Source organism: Aphelocoma coerulescens, chromosome 3 (genome assembly GCF_041296385.1).
Source record: "Aphelocoma coerulescens isolate FSJ_1873_10779 chromosome 3, UR_Acoe_1.0, whole genome shotgun sequence".
NCBI lineage: Eukaryota > Metazoa > Chordata > Aves > Passeriformes > Corvidae > Aphelocoma > Aphelocoma coerulescens.
The window spans coordinates 75,433,853-75,453,129 of record NC_091016.1 but is presented as its reverse complement, the minus strand read 5'-3'; the positions used below and the strand labels follow the sequence as shown (position 1 = coordinate 75,453,129).

General features: G+C 38.1%; 1 protein-coding gene across 1 annotated transcript; it reads left to right on the top strand.

Moving 5' to 3' along the window:
- Positions 1 to 9,367: 9,367 nt before the first annotated feature.
- On the top strand, positions 9,368 to 19,007 carry LOC138107306 (nephrocan-like). Its single transcript, XM_069008578.1, has 3 exons — positions 9,368 to 9,553; positions 14,457 to 15,358; positions 18,560 to 19,007. Exons 1-3 carry the CDS (start codon positions 9,368 to 9,370, stop codon positions 19,005 to 19,007), a joined length of 1,536 nt encoding a protein of 511 aa, XP_068864679.1.
- The last annotated feature ends 270 nt before the right edge of the window (positions 19,008 to 19,277 follow it).

Sequence of the window (19,277 nt, the reverse complement as noted above, 5' to 3'; positions counted from 1 at the left end):
TTTTCTGAGCTACCATTGCAGTAATTTCTGCAATATAGATTAGAGTTTCATTTGAGCAAATCGGTGTAAAAGATATCTATGACTTACACATTGTCCAGTTGTGAGCATTCAAAGTGGAGCCAGGCTGAATTGGAAAGATGGGACATTTTTAAGTTTATATGTATAAGGGAGGAGGAGAGAAAAGAGGAGTCTGCACTGCTGTATTCACCAATGTGATGAGCATGTGCAAACCACAGCAGGATTTGCAGGGATACATCCATTGCTTGTCGAGTTCTGAGACCCATTGCATCTCAGAAAAGATGTGAGTTTGCAAGTATTGTATAAAATCATAGAAACATAGAACATTAAGGGTTGGAAGGGACCTTAAAGATCATCTAGCCCTAACTGCCCCTGCCATGTGCAGGGACAGCTCCCACTATAACAGGTTGCTCAGGCCTTATCCAGCCTGGACTTGAATATTGCCAGGGGTGGGCATCCCCAACTTCTCTGGGCAACCTGTTCCAGTGTCTCACCAACCAGAGTAAAGAATTCCTTAATATCTAACCTAGTCCCATGTGGACTGCCCCCAGCACTTTTGCATCTCTAGAAGCACCAGTAAATGCAGTTGTAACCATATAAAATGTATTTTTTTTTTTTTTTTAGCTCATCCTGGTTCTGGAAATGAAAACAAATTTCAGGGAATAAGTACATGGGTACTTTCTCCAAGGCACTCTCCTTGGTTACAGCTCATCTCCTTTGAAATACTGCCACTCTGATGTTGATTTCAGTGGGAGCTTTATTAACTTTATATCTCTTGTGGAGAACACATGCAGCTTGTTTTTATTGCACTGAAGTAGTAATTCCACCTCAAAAGAGAAAGCGGATCACTCCAGCCCAGACCAGGACCCTAATCCTGCCTACACAAATTACTCTGCCAGCACCAGAGAGGGGGGAGCACAGGGACCAGTCAGCAGAGGGGATACCAAGATGATGATGAGGGCACCAGCAGCCCTCACACACAGACCTGAGGCTGAAGGGCATCCTGGGGTGAGCTTCTTTCCTTGCTCCACTTTGCATAAATAATTGATTGGAACACAGACAGAAAGATACCACTTTACAGCTCAGCGCTTAGACTAGTACCTGGAATGTGAAGAGATATGTCAGAGCAGGAAGGAATTGTACTTCCATCAATCTGTGCTTTCAGAAGAGCTTGATAAAAGCAAACTTTGCCACTAGCAGCAGATATCACGTTTCCTCTGGCACCTGCTATTGTAGGCTTGACAAGGAGCTTACAGAGTGTTCTTACAAACCTGTTCACTTGCCCTTTACTGTTTGTTGTGGTTTCACCCCAGCCCCACACAGCCGCTCGCTCACTGCCCCTCCAGTGGGACTGGGGACAGAATCAGGAGGGTAAAAGGTAGAGATCTCGTGGGTTGAGACAAAGACAGTTTAATAGGGAAAGCAAAAGCTGAGTAAGCAAACAAAAAATTAATTCACTGTTTTGCATGGGCAGGCAGGTGTTCAGCCATCTCCAGCAGAGCAGGGCCTCATCACAGATAATGGTTACTTGGGAAGACAAACACCATCACTCCAAACATCCCCCACTTCCTCCTTCTTCCCCCCACTTTATATACTGAGCCTGATGTCATATGGTCTGGAATATTCCTTTGACCAGCTGGGGCTAGCTGTCCTGGTTGTGTCTCCTCCCAACTTCCCAAGTACTCCTAACTTCCCTTGCCAGCGTGGCTGTACAAAAAGCAGAAAAGGCCTTAGCTCTGTGCAAGCCCTGCTCAGCAATAACAAAAACATTTCTACATTATCAACTCCGTGTTCAGCACAACTCCAGAACACAGCCCCACACTAACCACTGTGAGGAAAATTAACTCTACCCCAGACAAAACCAGTGCACCACTCAAATCGTCTGCACTGCAATTGGAGGCAAGTAGTAACAAAACGGGTAACTAATGGGGATTCTCTTACTGTTAAGCCCATCCACGGTGAAAACAAAAGCTACAGACACATTTACATACACCTACAGAAAGCATTCTGGCTCTGTAAATCAGTGCATTCAGAATAGGAGCTGAGAACAGGGAGTAAGTGCTTTGGAGTGAGCCCAGATGCACAGAGCATTTGCCTGACCTTCATCCTGATTTTAATTCTTCACAGCTGTATCAACTGTCTTTTTTGCGCAACATCATCCAACAGACAATCAAAGTATTTGCTGGATCAAAAGCTAAACTGTTTTTATTGTTTAAATTAGTTCAGCCCCACAAGAGAATTAATTATTTCAGGACTATCAGTTTTTATGTTAGCTTTGGCTTTGAGTCTTGAAGATACTGCACTGGAGAAGTACCTATAGAATTATGTTACATTTTTTGCATTTTTTTTAATGGGACAGTAATGTTTCACTTAGCCAACCACTGTCAGTTTCTGCTCATTTATCTCTATCATTCCTTTGAACTGTATCTCCTTATCTTGACAGAGAAGTTTCCCTAGTTACTATGTAACATATATATAGCAAATACTTCCTTCAAAAACTTAGACATTATGTAATTTATGTATTACTGCTTCTTTTTAAAGAATCAGTTATTCTCAAGTTTTTAGTATCCTTTTCCTTTAGCTTAGGAGTTAGTCCCACTTTATCTATAATTGTCTCTATCTACAGTGGTATCAAAGTTCTGTGGTCATTACTTTTAATTCTTTCATCCCTTATCAGTGCTACCTTGTTTTGCATGTCCTTACATTTCACCACTCAAACAAGGTTTTGTCTCTGCTTATTCCACTCAAAGATTAGCTTCTCAAATACAATCCTTTTAGAAGCTTACCTGCAGCATTATCTGTCTAATACATGCTGGCTTATGGATAAATGAGAAGAAAATCTTTCTATTTTAAAGAAAATCAGTAAATGCAGCTAGCATTAGCTACTATTTATATTCCTCACCAGAAATACTGTGTAAAAGAAGGGTTGAAAGTAAAAGCAAGTATCTCTTGCTTTTAAGAGTAAAAACATGAATAATTTAGTTATCTCAAAACAATGCTTGCAGGTCCCCTAGAAAATTCTGATCAATTCCAGTTACCCTTGAAATGCCTCCCAAAATCCCCCAGAGCAACCATAGATCTGTTCTGTAAGGAAGCTGTGCAGTAATTATGGAATTGAACCCAAGAAAGATTAGTAGTTTCAGCCTTCAATTAGATTATATCATTTAGAGTAAACTATAGCATACTACGCCCTGATAACATCAACAAAATAATTGAAGAACATTTAAAGAACAGCAGTAGTCTGAGTCAGCTGGTCTAGCAGTAAGAATCCTTTCTACAAGGGACGTTTCTAACAATCAAATAGTTGAAGCAAGTCATATGTCAAGAAGAATTTGGATTTGCTGCCTTTAATGTCTGAAATTTCACTGAAAGTTTTGTGATCTGCTCCTTTGACCTTATCTATGAAGTGATAGAGCCGGTGAAGCTAATCACCAGATAATTCCTCCACATATAATTTATGTACATAATTTCAATTATTTTAGACAAGATATAGAGAACATGAGATCTCCTCATTACACTGCTATTAAGTACATTTGAGTACAAACAGTCCTTCATAAATTTAAACCTGCATACTTTAACTGATTACTGCAGTACCTAATTAATCATCTGAAAACTTACTTCAAGCTTAAAGAATAAATGACCTTAAGCATAAGAAGGGCATATTTTCATACAAAAAAATTCCAAAGTAATACCTGAATCAAAAGTTAAAAATAAATTACTTGGATTGACATCTCCACTGCTGTAGGTTTGGTATCTAGGGTCCATGCCCAGACTGGGAAAGTGTTGTGTGAGATACTCTGCAAACCTTTGGTTAGCTCCAGCCTCCACACAAAGAATTTACAATATAAACACATGTGTTTGCACATGAGGGTCAGTTCACCCTCTGTAATTTCAGCTGCCCAGCTGTGCGTGCCAGGCTGCGGCACCTGCACATGTCAAGGCCGCCTCCTGTGTGGTTTGTGCTGAAGCATCTTGCATGGTTTGATTGTATGGGTGGTTGTGCAGTCACAAGCAGGGGCACCAAAGGGGAAATGGAGAGGAAACAGGTAAATCTTGCAGAATCAAAGTATGGGAGAAAATAAGAGATGGTAAAGCAAGGTTTTCATGTCCTAAGAGAAGGAGTTAGAGAAGATGATTAGAATGTGCCTTTCTGAAGCACACTCCTTTCCGAAAGAGAGGAGGGAGTTGTCCATCTGCACTCATACTTGAAGGGCCACACATTTTCAGTTTTTGTTACAGAAAATTTCTGCTAACAAACCCCAGGGATTTTAGTTTTTACATTTTAGGTGACTCCTGCCTTGCAGGCTGAGATAATTCATAGTTCGCTGCATTTTACAGTCCATGGGTGAGTCCATGGGTGCAACAGTGTACTGACAACTATTCTGAACATCCACTCCCTATGTCTCACAAGTCACTTTTCAGACCAGCTTTTCTTTTTTACAGTGCTATTGTGATCTTAGTCTCATGCTTATTTCTATGTATACACTTATGCTTAGCTATTTTCGTTCTGAATTTTTGTTTTGTTTTAACAAATGAATAAAACACATGCCAAAAATGTTCAGCTTTACAGCATGCAAAAAAACCTCTTTCCATGCACACAGTGTGTATAATTTAGAAAACTGCTGTTTCAGAGTCTTGTGCCTTGAAGTTTGAATAGCAGACAATTTTTGCAGTTTAAGCTCCATTCTGATTCTGTTGGATGCTCAGTTATGAGCAAGCTGCTTTAAAAGCTTAAGATATTTACAGGAAATGGAAGGGCCAGAACTAACTTACTTCCTACAGGACTAGCAAGCTCCATTGATGATTTGGTTTCCTCATTGACTGGATAATCTTTCCCTGCCACTTTACTTTTAGGAGGTACTGCACAAGACATGATCTCACATACATGAATTACAGATCTTATATAACTGTTCACATACAAAAGACCTGTGTGTTTAATTCTAGGCTGAGAACAGACTCAGCCATCAGATCTACCCTCTTTATTTCCCCCCTCTTCATTGTCTTTTTGGGAATTACTTGTAATGTCATTAATAGGAAACTGTCATTATACCATACCCTAATCTCTGGTTTCATGGGCAGAGCTCTCAGTGGCTCCATTAATGAAAAAACATTCCTCTGTCAAGTGGATGCCATCGCCTACAATACTTTGAAGGCCAGTTACGGCATCATTAGTGGCATATGTGTATGAAATTATTTAAATTGACCTCCTCCAGGTGGGTTGTTTTTTTTGGGGTGCCTGCCCCAGATGCATCTGATCTGGGTTAGAATGCCTTAGCACTCATAGAACTGGCAATGACTAAAACTCCTCAATATGTGAATTTCTGTTTAACAAAATTTCATTCCTTTCAATCTGCTTCACTGTGCTAGTTCCTCTGGAATGCAAATGTGCCCTGGACAAGTGAAATGCAAGAAATTCCTAAGAGGTTATCATTTGTATCTCTTCTATGTTGCCAGCTTGGAGGACGAAAAGGAAACCTACCTTTTTGTGTGGAAGAAAAATCTGCTTTAACTCATCCAGCAGCTGTTTCCAGTATATGAAGATGACCTTGCCTGGAGTCAGAACACACCTTCTCTACATAGTATGAAAATGGATAAAAATAGTTCTATGAAATTCCTTGCTTAAGAAAATTGAGATTTTTTTTTTCCAGACAGGTTTCTGATTGTTGTTGTGAAACTCTACTTTGTGGGATCAAAACACAAAATAATTTTTCATAAATTTATAATCTGTATATTAATTAGGTCTTATTAATTGGCCTAGAATCCATTAGCTGACATCCTTGATTCAGTGTAACCCACTGAGGCTCTTTGTTTAGGAAACATTTCTGTAAAGCATTTCAGGATATTTCAACAGATGATTAAGGGAAGCATAACGCTTTGAAAAACGATGTCATGATTGTTTCCCTTTGCAGCCTGATCCAGTCTGGAGGGAAGTGCTTGATTGGAGGTAACTTTTGCAGCAGACAAATGCCATTTGCTGTCCCTATGAAAAACTGGTCCAAATCCAAATGGAAAACCTCCAGCAAAAAATAATTATAAATTCACATGTACTCAGTGGCAGGCACTTGATAGCATATGGCATCTAAATATGCCAAGGATTCTTTAGAGCATACGCCATCACTTAGCAGTTCCTACTTGCCAAACTCCTGCTTGTGACATCCCTCAGGGATCAAGCTCCTATCTGTGCCCTGTGGAAGCCCTAATCTGGCTTCTGCTGCAATTTTTCCTTTCCATAGGCAAGGGACACCCCAATTGCAAGAGCTCAGCTTCTCCATGTCTTTGTGATAAGATGGCATCTTCCCTGACATGGTCTCTGCCATCATGTACATTACAAGGGATCCACCTGGAGGTTTTATGGGCTTTCTTCAGACATTTCTAAACACTCCATAACAAGGGTTTTGCAGGTTCATTCTTCCCATTTTAATGTCATCTTACTTTTATGTCATTTTCTAAATCTTAGGTTAAAAAATTATGTCTTGACATAAATATGTGTGCTTTTGTCAAACCTGTGACTTCGGTGAAGAAAGAAAAGGCTCACACACTAGTAATGCTGAAATATTGTGTGAAGCAAGGTTTGTACAAAAATACAGTATTTTTATTAGGCTAACTGATATATTTGGAAAAAAACCACCAAACTTTACAGTCCTTTATGAGCCCTACTTCAGATCTGAAATATAAACAGCAATCCTGAAAGATCTAACTTCCAGCAAATCAAGCTTATGCCTTATCCAAATTTGTCCAATATATTTAATCACTCTCCTTATCAGATGCCAGCAAGACTATGTCTGACACAGACTTGGGATTTAGCAGGTTTTGATCGGAAGTGTTTACCTTTGGTTAAAGCACACACCATATACGATGCCCCTGGGACTTCTCACATGGGCAGGTTTGGGTGCTATCGCTCATTCTTTCTGACACAGAAGTGATGGAATGGTATATCATGCCTTTAGTCCTGAACAGGAATCCCCACCAAATACTAGGGAGAGTTTACATAAAAACTGCTGCCAGGAAATGGCCACAGTGATTCACCTTCTTAACATCGCACTGCAAAGCTGTGCATCTCATGGGTCAGCATGTATGTCCAGTACAGAGATTCTGGAATGTTTATAAATATTTCTTTTTTTTTGGAGGGGGGAGGTGGTTTTGGTTTTTTGGTTTTTTTTTTATTGTTGCGTAGCTCACAACTTCCTGCTAAGCTTATGCACATATATGCTGGGACTCTGTCTGTTCTGTTACCATCAGGTCTCCTAAAGTCAATAAAAACCCCATAGGTCATAATTTTATACAAAAGCAAAGATGTCAGCTCCGGTGTGAAAATTTGTACAGAATAGGTTTAATAGGACATCATCTTTTATAGTTATCACTTTAAATTACCTAGCTGCCAAAAGCACACATAGATGAGAAATTAATGGATACATAACATCATTCTCGATTAAATCATTGCTGTTAATATAATGGAAATGAACTATAACGTTTCCTTTCATTAGTTTGAAAAGACCAAGGATAGAGACATTACACAAAATTGCCAAGAGCCGAGAATATTGCACCTTACTGTGGTGCAATTACCTTGTAACCACAGCTGGGAATTCTGAGATCAGCTGACTGACCTAAAATTTACAAAATATGGACGGGTGCAATCTATGGCTCTTACAGGGATTTGCAGACTGACTCTGCAGTACTCTAGAGCTCTAAACTGCAACTATAGTGTTGGATCTTCATTTCTTTTGACCCTCCAGGAGCAGAGAGCAGTTGTTTTTGATGACATTTTTAAGGAAGACAAGTCCCTACACAAAACGCTGAGCATTACTGTCTTAGTTACATCAGAATTTAAACCTGAGTCAGTGGGAAGATGGAATCAAAGAAATACACCACAAGTAGCTGACAGTATGCAGAAAGGATTTACACTTTTGTCTGAACACTTTGACTCTCGTAGGGGAAAAAAGAAGTCAAAGCCACAAGCCAGATATCACACCCTTGTTTGAGATACATTAAAACACTTACTTTAATGCACAGTTGCTAAAGCTGCCCACCCACTCATTTTTGCTCAAGCGATCACTATGGCATAAGTCAGGCAGGATTTTTCTGCATAGCTGGTTAAACACGCCAATTTCACAGGCTGCTTTCGGAAAAGGTTTCTGCTCTTGCTGCTTGGTTTAGCAGATGCTGGCTTGCAGTTCTGCACTCACAGTAGAGGATTAAGGAGACAGAAGGATCTTCAGGAAGGAATATGGCAATTGTCCAGTGTAAGCCCAGCTGCATCCAATAGGCATTCCCATCAAGGACTGCCTCCCGTTCTGTTATCCATTTGTCAAATCAACTTGACAATAATCTTCTGCTTGGAAAAATAATGATCCTAGTTTGGCATTTAAGGAATAGGATTAGCTACTCCTGAAGATGTGATGGAGAGGATGGAGGCAAGCAGGTAACAGCGCAAAGCAGATCAGTGTGATAAGACACAAAGGTTTCAAAAGTACACTGGTTTGTGTGTTTGTAATTGCTTGAGTGCAAAGGAAAATAATCACAACCAAAACCATATGCCTTTCAAAACTTTACATCTCTAGCTGGCACAGCTAGTAGATACGTCAGAGAAGCACTAATAAGCAGAGAGAAAACTCTAGGGGGAATCTTTCTGTTCTCCATCTGTCATGGAGTAAATAGGTCTTATTGATTATCTACCACTTGATTTATACTAAATGCTTTCAAGCATTTCCCATTTATAATTTTCAAATACAAGAATAATTCAATTTTGATTTATGGGAATTACACAAGAAGAGGTAATTTTTTCGTCCAACCAGCAGCACTCAGCTGCACCACAGCTATTAAGAAAATGAATAGAATATTTTAGCCTTAAAATAGTAGCTGCCTGAGTTTTGAGGTCTTGGGTGGTGGTCTGAATAATAAAAGACGAAGAGCAAAAAAGCTTCAGTGCTGGCTGTAGTTGAGTTTTTACTGTTCCTAATACTGGGTCACAGAAGATACAAAGGTTTTACAGCCCCACTATAAAACAACTCTTTATCTTTTCTCCACTAATTCTGTGGTGTCACATTTAACAAAACTAGGAAACTGAAGATAATATGGATGTTTGCAGATTAGCTGTCAGGTAATAAATAACACTAATTTCACATACCTACAAATGTAAAGGCACCTTATCACTGTTTAAGTTTCTCGCTCTTTGTAATGCCTGCAAACATTTTAACCCAGGCAAATTAGGGTATTGTTTTTGCTGTTTTTTCACTGGGATAAAATACACAGTCATAATATCCTTTTATCAAATTTCATGGTATAAAAGGCCTGTGGTGCTTAATTCAAGCTGTATGTTGTCAACGCAATTCCAGAATTCCTGTTTCGGAAGATGTATTTATCTTACCTTTTAGTCGTCTTGTCTTTTCACAGTGCTCTAAGTACCACTTGCCCAAGAAGATGCAGCTGTGACCCTGTCCAGTCAGTGCAATGCTACAGAGCTACAGAGATCCCCAGAGAGATTCCTTTTACCACCAGGAGACTCTACATCAGCCACAGCAAAATTAAACAACTCCAGGTAAGAAAATCCAGAAAAAGTACTTTTTGTAGTGCACTGTAACTTAAAGTTGGACTTCCCAGATGGTGGTGGCATCTAGTGAGGAGAGAATCTTATTCCATGTTCTAAAAACTGATGAAGTGCTGCCAGATCTGGTTTTATTTTTACTTACTCTTTAAGGATATGTAAATATATTCCTGTAGTGTTTTCACGTTCCTCCAGTCTCCAAGCACTAGTTCATGCTGTCACAATGATATTTTGTATGAAACTCAAAAAAACAGTGTTTTACACCTAGCAGCCAAAGGCTGACTTGTTTTATATATGGTCAAATAACCATTGACTTTCACAGTAAGTTGTTAAAAGCTTTTGCTATTTTTGACACAATATAATACCTTTTCACAGTAAAATGAAAGGTTTTAGTATAATTTCCCTAATGAATGAAATTGAAGCTCTTTTTCCCCCTCTGGAACTGCAAGTGTCAGGTACAACTGCGATTAGAAATGGCAGAGGAAGTAAGTTTGAGTCTAAAGCAAGCATGAGATGTTTCTGTAAAAGCAATGCCAGGCCTATTTAATAACTCCCGAAAATGAGAGCAGCTTCTAACCAAAGCTGCCAGCTATTTGTGCTATTGAAAAAGTTTATTTGGGGTTTCCTGAGGCATCACTGGTTTGCATTATTAAAGGCAATTATTTTGCACTGCACTCTGGAATGGTACTTCTTTGTTTCTTACCCTGAAATATCTTTATTTAATAAATTCATCTTGTATAGATGGGCACAAGGGAAATATAACCACCTGTACTACACATGCTTACTGTGTATCAATTTACTACAAATAATAAGAAATGTTCAAATGAGATACATTTTATCTTACAAAGAATTTAAGTGCTCTGAAATGCATGTTTGATTTCGCTCTCAGGACGACATAAAACAGGCTGGAAGGCAGCTTAGAGCAGTATCTGGAATACCTGTTGCCCACTGAGAAATAGCCAGAGATTTTACAGTTTTTCTCTGAGAAAGAGTTTACTCTTTTAGCAGCTACTAATATCTCTGGTTTTCTTGTTTTATCTCACATACCCAGAAGAGCCAAACATTGGTGTGATTTAGCTATATTCTAGGCAAACAAAAGATTTATCAAATTAATTCTGTGTTAGGAAATACGTTTTCTGTGCAAACTCTTCCCTCCTCCTCCCCACTATTTTCTTTCCAAGACAAGTAAGATGAACCATTTTCCCTTTCTTAGGCTAGTTCTCCATACCTGTCAGCAACTCCTCAGTTACAAGTAAAGTGGCCTTTAGGTTCTGACTAGAGCAAAAGACAAGTGTCATAAAGCATTTAAATGCTGGATATAAGTGAATGGAGTGGTGGGATAAATGTTTTATGACAATTCAAAACCAATGGTGTGTGAAACAATCTAAGAAGAGAGTTTTTCACTTTATACATTAATTCCACTGGCTGTGAGCCTGTCTTACTGCTACTACTGACTTTGCACCGGAAGGAAAAAAGTCCTTTCACGCTATGTCTCTGTATTTATGTAGGCTGTTTCCTTGAAATTATACTGGGTCTTTGGGTATATTTTTTTACTTTTCTTCCCCATGAAACAAATTATACTTCTGAGGTCTTGACATCATAAATACCTGTGCTTAATTTTACACACCTGAGCAATTCTGCTGGCACATATTATAGTGCTTGGGGAAACATGTTGGCTTGTAAAGTACATGTCTGCAAGCACTGGAAGAACTCTATAGGACTTCAGGGTTTTGGTGTGGGATTCTTGTTTGTTTGGCTGGTTTGATTTGGGGTTTTTTATTTGCCTGGTTTTTAAAATTCCTTTATTTACCTACTCATGGGGAAAATAACATACTTTCCTAAAGAATTTGAATGGAAGCCTCGACTTCCCACAGCTGACCTCCAAGAAACTTTTATGTGTAAGCATTCACAAATACTGTGGTTTGGCAATTAGGTGCCTCAGAAGAATAAAAAATATTGTTTCAATTACTTCTGCACCTTAATTTGCATTGATTATTATTAAAATTGTGAAGAAATAATAATTTTAAAGGAATATATTTTTGTATACTAAATCAATCTCTTTAAAAAAAAAAAGAAAAAAAGGAATTTTTTTTTTCACAAGTCAGTTTTGTATTTGTTTTAGCAGAGTTGATCAGCATTGAAAACAGTTCCAGGGATTTTTGCTTTTGGTAATTTTACAACCCAGGGTTTGCTATAAACAGACTTTATAAACAAAGTCATAGACAAAACTAGATTAATTTTAGCATCTTTTTTCAGTATTTTCTGCTTCCTCCTTGATTTGAAGATCAATGATAACCTGTTTACTCTCACTTTAAGATTTAGTTTATTTCTAACTATATTAATAAGTTGGGTTTTATCTGTTAAGAAAATCATCTACTTTGCCCCCAGGATAGGGGACTGTTTTTAAAAAACTGCTTATAACAAATCCCAGATCACACACAGCAACTTGAAAAGCAAAAAAAAAGAGAAAGTCATTAAAATGACAAATTCCTTAAAATGTTTGTATTAAAATAACAGCATATTAGATCCACTTTCAGTAGATCGATGTTTTAAAATATAAAACTATAATAGTATCACTTTACAGGCAATCCAGTTAGAGAATAAAACACCACTTCCTAGCAAAAAAAAGGAGCTGGTGGGCTTTCAAATATGTCTTAATTCATGTTAGAAAGACTGGGTGGTTTGTAAAAGCATGGATAAATGTTTAAGTCTCAAAACAGCACGGTCACAAAGCTTAGCAAAGCATACCAAATAGGTGGAAAAGAGAAATTATAATAATCCACATTAAGAAGTTTAACATAATTACAGAGTAAATGTGTATACATTGACCTTCAAGTAGCACTCTGTCACTTAATAAGATGAAAATTAAGCCTCTTAGAGACATACAGAAATCAACTGAGGAAAAGCAGAAAATATTGCTTTTGAATTTACAGGAGAAAATGTGTTGAATTGTGAAGGTTCATAATTATTTCAATTTCCATAAGATGGTTTTATAATTACATGTGATTATCTTTTTGCGCTCTTGACCAATCCGGCTCTTTCCTATGTACAAGATCACCTTCCTAATCATGACCAAAACTGGACATCAGCAGTTCTGATATTGCTATATAGCTATATATGCACAAAACACTGCATTACAGAAAAAATATATATATAGTTTAGACAACTTTGTTATTTACTGTTGAGAATATAAGATTTTTAATGGGGGTACATTCCCTCTTTGAATTTAAATATAATTGATGGAGAAACCTGCTTCAATAGAGGTTCCATATCTATACTCTCTCACTAATTGCATCAAATTTTGCAATTCAGAAATTGCTTAGCAAGACAGAATAAAATTAATCTGAAAGATAAACTAAGGATACCACAGCAAAATGAAATCTGACTTGTCTTTCACAGCTGTGCGAGTTTTAATTTTAACAGAAATTAAAATGCAGTCTGTAGCTAAGATAAAGAGATACAGCCTAAAAATATGCAAGAGTTAGACAAATGAAGCTGTAAGACATTTTTTAACAGTCAGCTTTATGAACTGATTTCACTTACACAAGTATGATAGCCAAATGTACCCAACCAGGATTATAATTTTAAAAAATTTTAAAATTTTAAAAAATTACTACCCAGCACCTGTACTGCAAAAGGACTTGTACTGCCCTCCATGCAGATTCCTGACTGGGATGAGGGGTTATGCGGTAGAACAGGCTTTATAGCTTCCCCCAATGAGAGTAAAATACCATGCTCTGGGGGAAATAGCATGAAGAATATAGTGTTACTTTAGTGTCTCTTACTGACATGGTACTCCTGAGACCTGTAGTGAGATGTTTTTGGACATGGGAAGGGAAAGCAGGTGAGGACACTCCTTCCTACCACTCCTGTGCAGAACACGTGCTCATCTTGGTTTTTTGGGGGGATTCTCATATAAATGGTTTTTTAAGACTCAGTCACTGAGGTCAGTGGGAAGTATATCTGGCAATTTCAGAAAACCAGTTTTAACGACTGGTGTGCTTGGAGAACTCCCTGGCTCACCCTCACTGCATGCTTCCTCCTATCTCAGCTTAGAGAAAGCTGCCAGATTCACTTAGGTTTGCTGCTTTAACTTGAGACAAAAGATGGCAAGCTTTGTAAACAAGCATGTTCCAACAGAGCAGAAGAATAATGAAACAATTGTGTGCCTCTTGATATTAGTCATAGTCAACATTTAAGTACCATTTACCACTGCAAAGTATCTGTTTATTACCAACTAATAAAAACTAAGTTTCTGTAAAAACAATCTGTTCCACAGAGGTGATTTTTCAGGCCAGGTTGATCTGACACTTTTGGTTTGGTAATCTTAATAGGTGAGGCTTTTATTTTAAAAAAGAAGGAGGTAGTGGGGTAGAGAAAAGTGTCAGTGTCAGATTTTAGTTTTCTGCCAAAACAGGAGCAAGAGGTAAAGATATCCATGTGTACTCCCTCTGGGGAATACATGCTGCAGTGACAGTACTGTTGATCTATGGAAATGGCTGTATCATGAGCTCAAAACTGCTCTAGCAAGCACCATTGAGCACAATGAACATTAACAACCATCTACTCTCTGCAAAGATTTCTGCCACTGGGGATATTAGTGTTCCATTTTATATAGGCTATCCACCAGGAGGAAATAAAAGGAATATTCCTTCTTCAAATGTCTGTGGTTGTGCAAAACCTGACACAGCACAGACTTAAACCACAAAATTCTAGAAATGTAAGTAAATACTGGCAAGCCACAGGTACTTATAGTAATACCTCTACCATTACCACTTAGTTTCTCATTCTAAATACATTGTTTTTCAGCATATACTAGCAATTGTCCAAGCATCCAGAAGGAGTAACCAGTGAGGATATCTATAAATGTACTGTAATTCTTTTTTTTCTCTTTAAGTTTACTGACTTCAGGAGAATGACAGTCCTTGAAGAGCTGGTCCTGTCATGCAGTGGCACAGAATCAATAGAAAACAACACTTTCAAAGCTCTGAGTACCTTGAAGTCCCTGGAACTCTGCAAAAATCAACTAAAGCAGATACCCACCTTTCTCCCACCTGGCCTTGAAATTTTAAAGCTCGCTGATAACTCCATAAGTGCTCTGCAGGCATCTGATTTGGCAGGTTTGATGAAACTAAGGGTGCTTGATCTTCGGAACAACTTGATTGCAACTCTGCCTCCAAGTGCATTTTCTTCCCTTTACAATTTACAAAGTCTGATCCTGGATGGCAACAACATGGAATCTGTGTCTGCACCACTTAGGCTTCCTAGGCTGAAGTATCTGAGCATGGCTGATAATAAACTGAATATGCTCCCAACCAACTTCTTTGCATCTTTCCAAAGTCTACATTTTCTCAGCTTAAGTGGTAACTTTCTGACAAAAGTGCCTCTTGACCTACCTAAATCCCTGCTGTCACTAAAATTAGAGAAAAATCAACTTAAAATGGTGAGACTTCAAGATGTGAAACACCTAGAAAACCTGTCTGAGTTCCTTCTGTCAGAAAATCAACTGATGTCAATAGATGGTGCCCAGCTTCTTCCTAATTTAACAACACTGGAGCTCTCTAAGAACCAGCTCCACACCGTGCCCCTCAGGCTGCCTGGCAGGCTGCAGAAACTCGACTGCAGCAATAACCTGATTCAAACAGTGACAGCACAGGACTTTCAAGGACTTCAAGACCTGAAGCACTTGTTTCTCGACAACAACGCTGTCAGCACGTTTGAGGCAGGAGCTCTCCAGCAGTGTGCGCAGCTTTCCAATCTGGCTCTGGAACAGAATCTCCTCAGCTCTATTCCACTGAGGCAAGTGAATCTCAGGACAGCTGGTTCCAAGGTGTCATCTCTCCTTCCCTGCAGTATGAGAACGAGAGCCAAAAATTGGTATTCAGACCCAGTCATGGTAGAAGTCTGTCCATACCATAAACCCATTGCCGTAACTAGCACTAATTAGCACTCCTGTTAACAGTCTCAGAGTAGAAGTAGAGCTGCTCTCATTACATCTGTGGCCCCCAATGAACCTGCTCATTTTGCATCTCTCCCTGCCCCTGAGACCATTTTTTTTTAATTAGCACACCAATAAGGAGAATCTGCTAGGAAAATGTAACAGACTTACTACCAAGGTTATACTGCTACTTAGATTTACCTGCCCCCATAAAAGAAAAATAGAGCATTTGATAAAAAGGATAGATAGCAATTTTAAAGCTGATGTTACTACCAAACCATACCAAGTTTATTATTGTTAAAATATTAAGATTTTGGGAGCTGAGTCTGATCAAAAAGAATGCACTTTTTTAGTGATACTGGCATTCCCAGCTTCATTAAATTCACACATTACAAGGTATTTGGAATGCATATAAAGTCTCGAGCTTCAGGCTATAAGAAAAATTCCAGTCAACAGAGTACAGAAGAAACATCCCTTGGGCACACTGTGTTCATTAATGCTCTGCTTAGAGGATGTCTCACATTCATCTGACTGCTGGAACTGGCCATTATCAGGGATGGCATATTAAGCCAAATGGTGGCTATTCTGATATAAAGTGGCAATTTTATTATTAAAAAAAGCTGTGCAATAAGGTGGCATAAAAATAGTGAAGTAATTCCATTAACATCAACTTCTTTAACAAAACTGGACTCTTAGACTTTATTTTTATGGCTTGTAGATAGTTTTAACTAGCCTAAATAAATAATGCAGTAAAATTTCAATTCATTTAGCATCATGTCCTTTAGCATTTGAATCTATTTGGCAACAGCTTTATAATCAGAAAGTGATTTAGTGGTGTATAAATATTTGATTTCAGTCTAGCTTGACAGGAATGTTTAATGCTTTCTAGTTACTTTAGTATTGTCTAATCCATCTTATTTTACAACCTTCGTAGTCAAGAGAATTAACAGCATGGAGTTCTCTACTAGCCTTTAAACAGTATGACCTTTAAGGAGATTTTGGGGACCTTTCATTCCAAGAGTAAATACAGATTTCCAGGGAGTGCTGTAAACATAAAAGCGGTGAAGAAAATGACAAAATATAAAATCTATGTACTTAATTTAATTGTCTGATGATGACCAGGTATGCATGGATATACAGAAAAAAAAATCATTACTTTTGACTTTTATCTGAGAACTATGTCAGGTGTAAAAGGTTAAAAAAATATGATTGATATGCTAAAGTGAATAGGTCTTAGCAGCTTTTCGGCAGAAATGAGGAGAAAGAAAGCTTCTTTCTCTTCTTTTCTGAGAAGAAAATAATCCACAAGTCCAAGTATTTTCAAGACTTTTAGAGAAGACCTATACTTCATAAAATCCCACAGGGTGTGGTGAAAATGCAGGGAAGAATCTGATGATATTCCTTAGAGTGGCAATAGCACAGTGTGGCTGTCATTGTCAGCTCCTGAGTGAGCACGGCTCCTCTTCCAGCTGCAGGGTCACTCATCATGTATTCAGTCATGTTATTTTTTCTAGATCAACACAGCCTGAAGTCAAACAATATTGCCATAAAGTTTAAGTCTAACATTAGTACAATAAGACTCTTCACAGGTTTAAGGACTTGCTGGTCAGGCTTTGGACTATAATCAATCTGGATAAACCTCTTGGGTGATTTCCCACTGCCTCTGACATCAGTGGCACTAGGGTTTTACCCCAGAGTACCCTTCTGACATTACATATTGGGCAACTATAACTGCTGTGGTTAGGTTTCAAAACAGATTTATGGCAGTCACAAGCATTTGGTAAGGTCAGTTTTTGTGAAGTGAATCACCATTCAATACATGAAATTCTCATCTACCCAGGAAAGACAGCACAATACAGAACTGCCCTACTCTTGAAATAGTGACATTAAACTTGTCAGGTTTTCACAAGAGGTTCAAAGTTAGCTTCACAAAAAACAGTCAGTGAGGGTCACGATGTACCCTCTTACTGATTTTCAAAGGTATCTCATATCATTACAGTGAGATAAAGTATCCCACGAGCCATTACTAGGTACCTTTGTGGTGTACTGCTGTTCTATTCTAGATAGATCTTGGTAGTATTATTATAATTTCCCTGAGAGTTTCAGTAAGTTTCCTTAAAATCTGTAACCTTGAATCTTAATTTCATCACCTTGCATACTACCATAGTGAGGTGATTTTAAAGATACTTTCAAATTAATTTTATTAAAGATATTCCATGCCAATGCTTTTCTGTTAAGCACGTCACTAACTATATCAGAGGGAAATTAAAAAGTCATAAGTGAGCAAGACTTTTGAAATTAAAGTATTTTCATAGAAATTTGTAATGTATATTAAAATAAGAATTATACTGACCTGTCTAGTATCATATCCAGAGATTATCAGCTTTTTCTCTTCCTCCAAATGTAACCAGTTCTAAGTCTCAAAAGTACTATTTAAAAAGACTGTCAGAAAGCACTTATATTTTCCCTGTTGCTGATTTCTTAACAGATTATCATCAGATGAACTACTGCTGTGATGATTAATGTTTGAGTCTGATGGGAGCAGGAGAACAAAATGGAAGAAAAATTATAATTCTTTATGAACTAAAAAACGTTTTTAAACAAATCATATATAGAAGTACCTGAAGGAGCAGTGTTGCCACGATTGTCTAAACTTTTGGTCTTTCATGGTGCTATAGTTTGGTCATTGGCATTGAAGAGTACAAAAAGCATTTTTAAATTTGACAGTAAATTAAACAGCTAATTTTCTCCATAGTACAGCACAGGACTGCTGTTTAGTTCAGCTGCATGAACAGTCAGTACATGTCAAAACTGCAGTAATTTGGGAAAACAGTTCCAGGGTGCAGACACAGCACAACTATAATGTAAAAACAAAGAACAAATAAGCAAACAAATAAACAAATAAACCCAACCCAAACCCAATATGAACATCTTTCTTTGCAGAAGATTGCATTTTTTAGTGATAACTTTATTTTAGTACATCAGATGTGCCTGGACCAAATACCACTTACAGAAACATTATGATGAACATAACACCTCTGTATTGTTTTATTTTTATTTAGACTTCCAGAAACCCTTGCTAGATTGGATCTAAAAGGAAATGACATAGAGGATGTTGGAGAACAAGAGCTGAAGGACTTGAAACAGCTCCAGGTTTTAAATTTACGGAATAACAAAATTTCTCTCTTGGATCGCAAAGTCTTGGAGTATTTACCTCGTCTTCGTCATCTGTATTTGGATGGAAACCCTTGGAACTGCACCTGTGACCTTCTCAGAACCAGAAGAGCACTGGTGGCCAAAGGGACGGATGTCTGGGGGGGGCAGTGTGCAGCACCAGCACAAAGCCGAGGAGAAAGTTGGATGTCTTCCAAGAAGATTCTGCAGCAGTGTGAAGACAATCTGTCTTCAATGGAAAGAGGCAAAGAAGATAGAAAGAAAATGAAACCCAATGAGGCCTCCAGTGTTGGAGTGAACACAGATGATGACTACTATGATTATGAATTAGATTAATGCCACAGTTTATCTGTAGTGAACCTGAAAGTTGTCTAGAGCTGCCCACTGGCACCAGTGTTTCTACTGACAAGCAGTCTTCTCATCTGTCATTAGCTTTTCCTGGCCTATTTGTCCTACAAGAGGTAATAGCCAGTGACAGAAGGGTTACACTAAGGGTGCCATTGTGAACTGAATATTGAAAAAAAAAGAAAAAAAAAGATTTGATTTGTTTTTCTACTCCATTAGTACTATGTAGTTTAAGGAAAGCAAGAATACAATTACTAGCTC

Excerpts from the sequence above, each read along its gene's own strand:
- LOC138107306 (XM_069008578.1), top strand. The coding sequence starts at position 9,368 with ATGTATTTATCTTACCTTTTAGTCGTCTTGTCTTTTCACAGTGCTCTA. Across the intron at positions 9,554-14,456 it reads GCAAAATTAAACAACTCCAG|TTTACTGACTTCAGGAGAAT; the intron begins GTAAGAAAATCC and ends TTTCTCTTTAAG. Across the intron at positions 15,359-18,559 it reads CTCAGCTCTATTCCACTGAG|ACTTCCAGAAACCCTTGCTA; the intron begins GCAAGTGAATCT and ends ATTTTTATTTAG.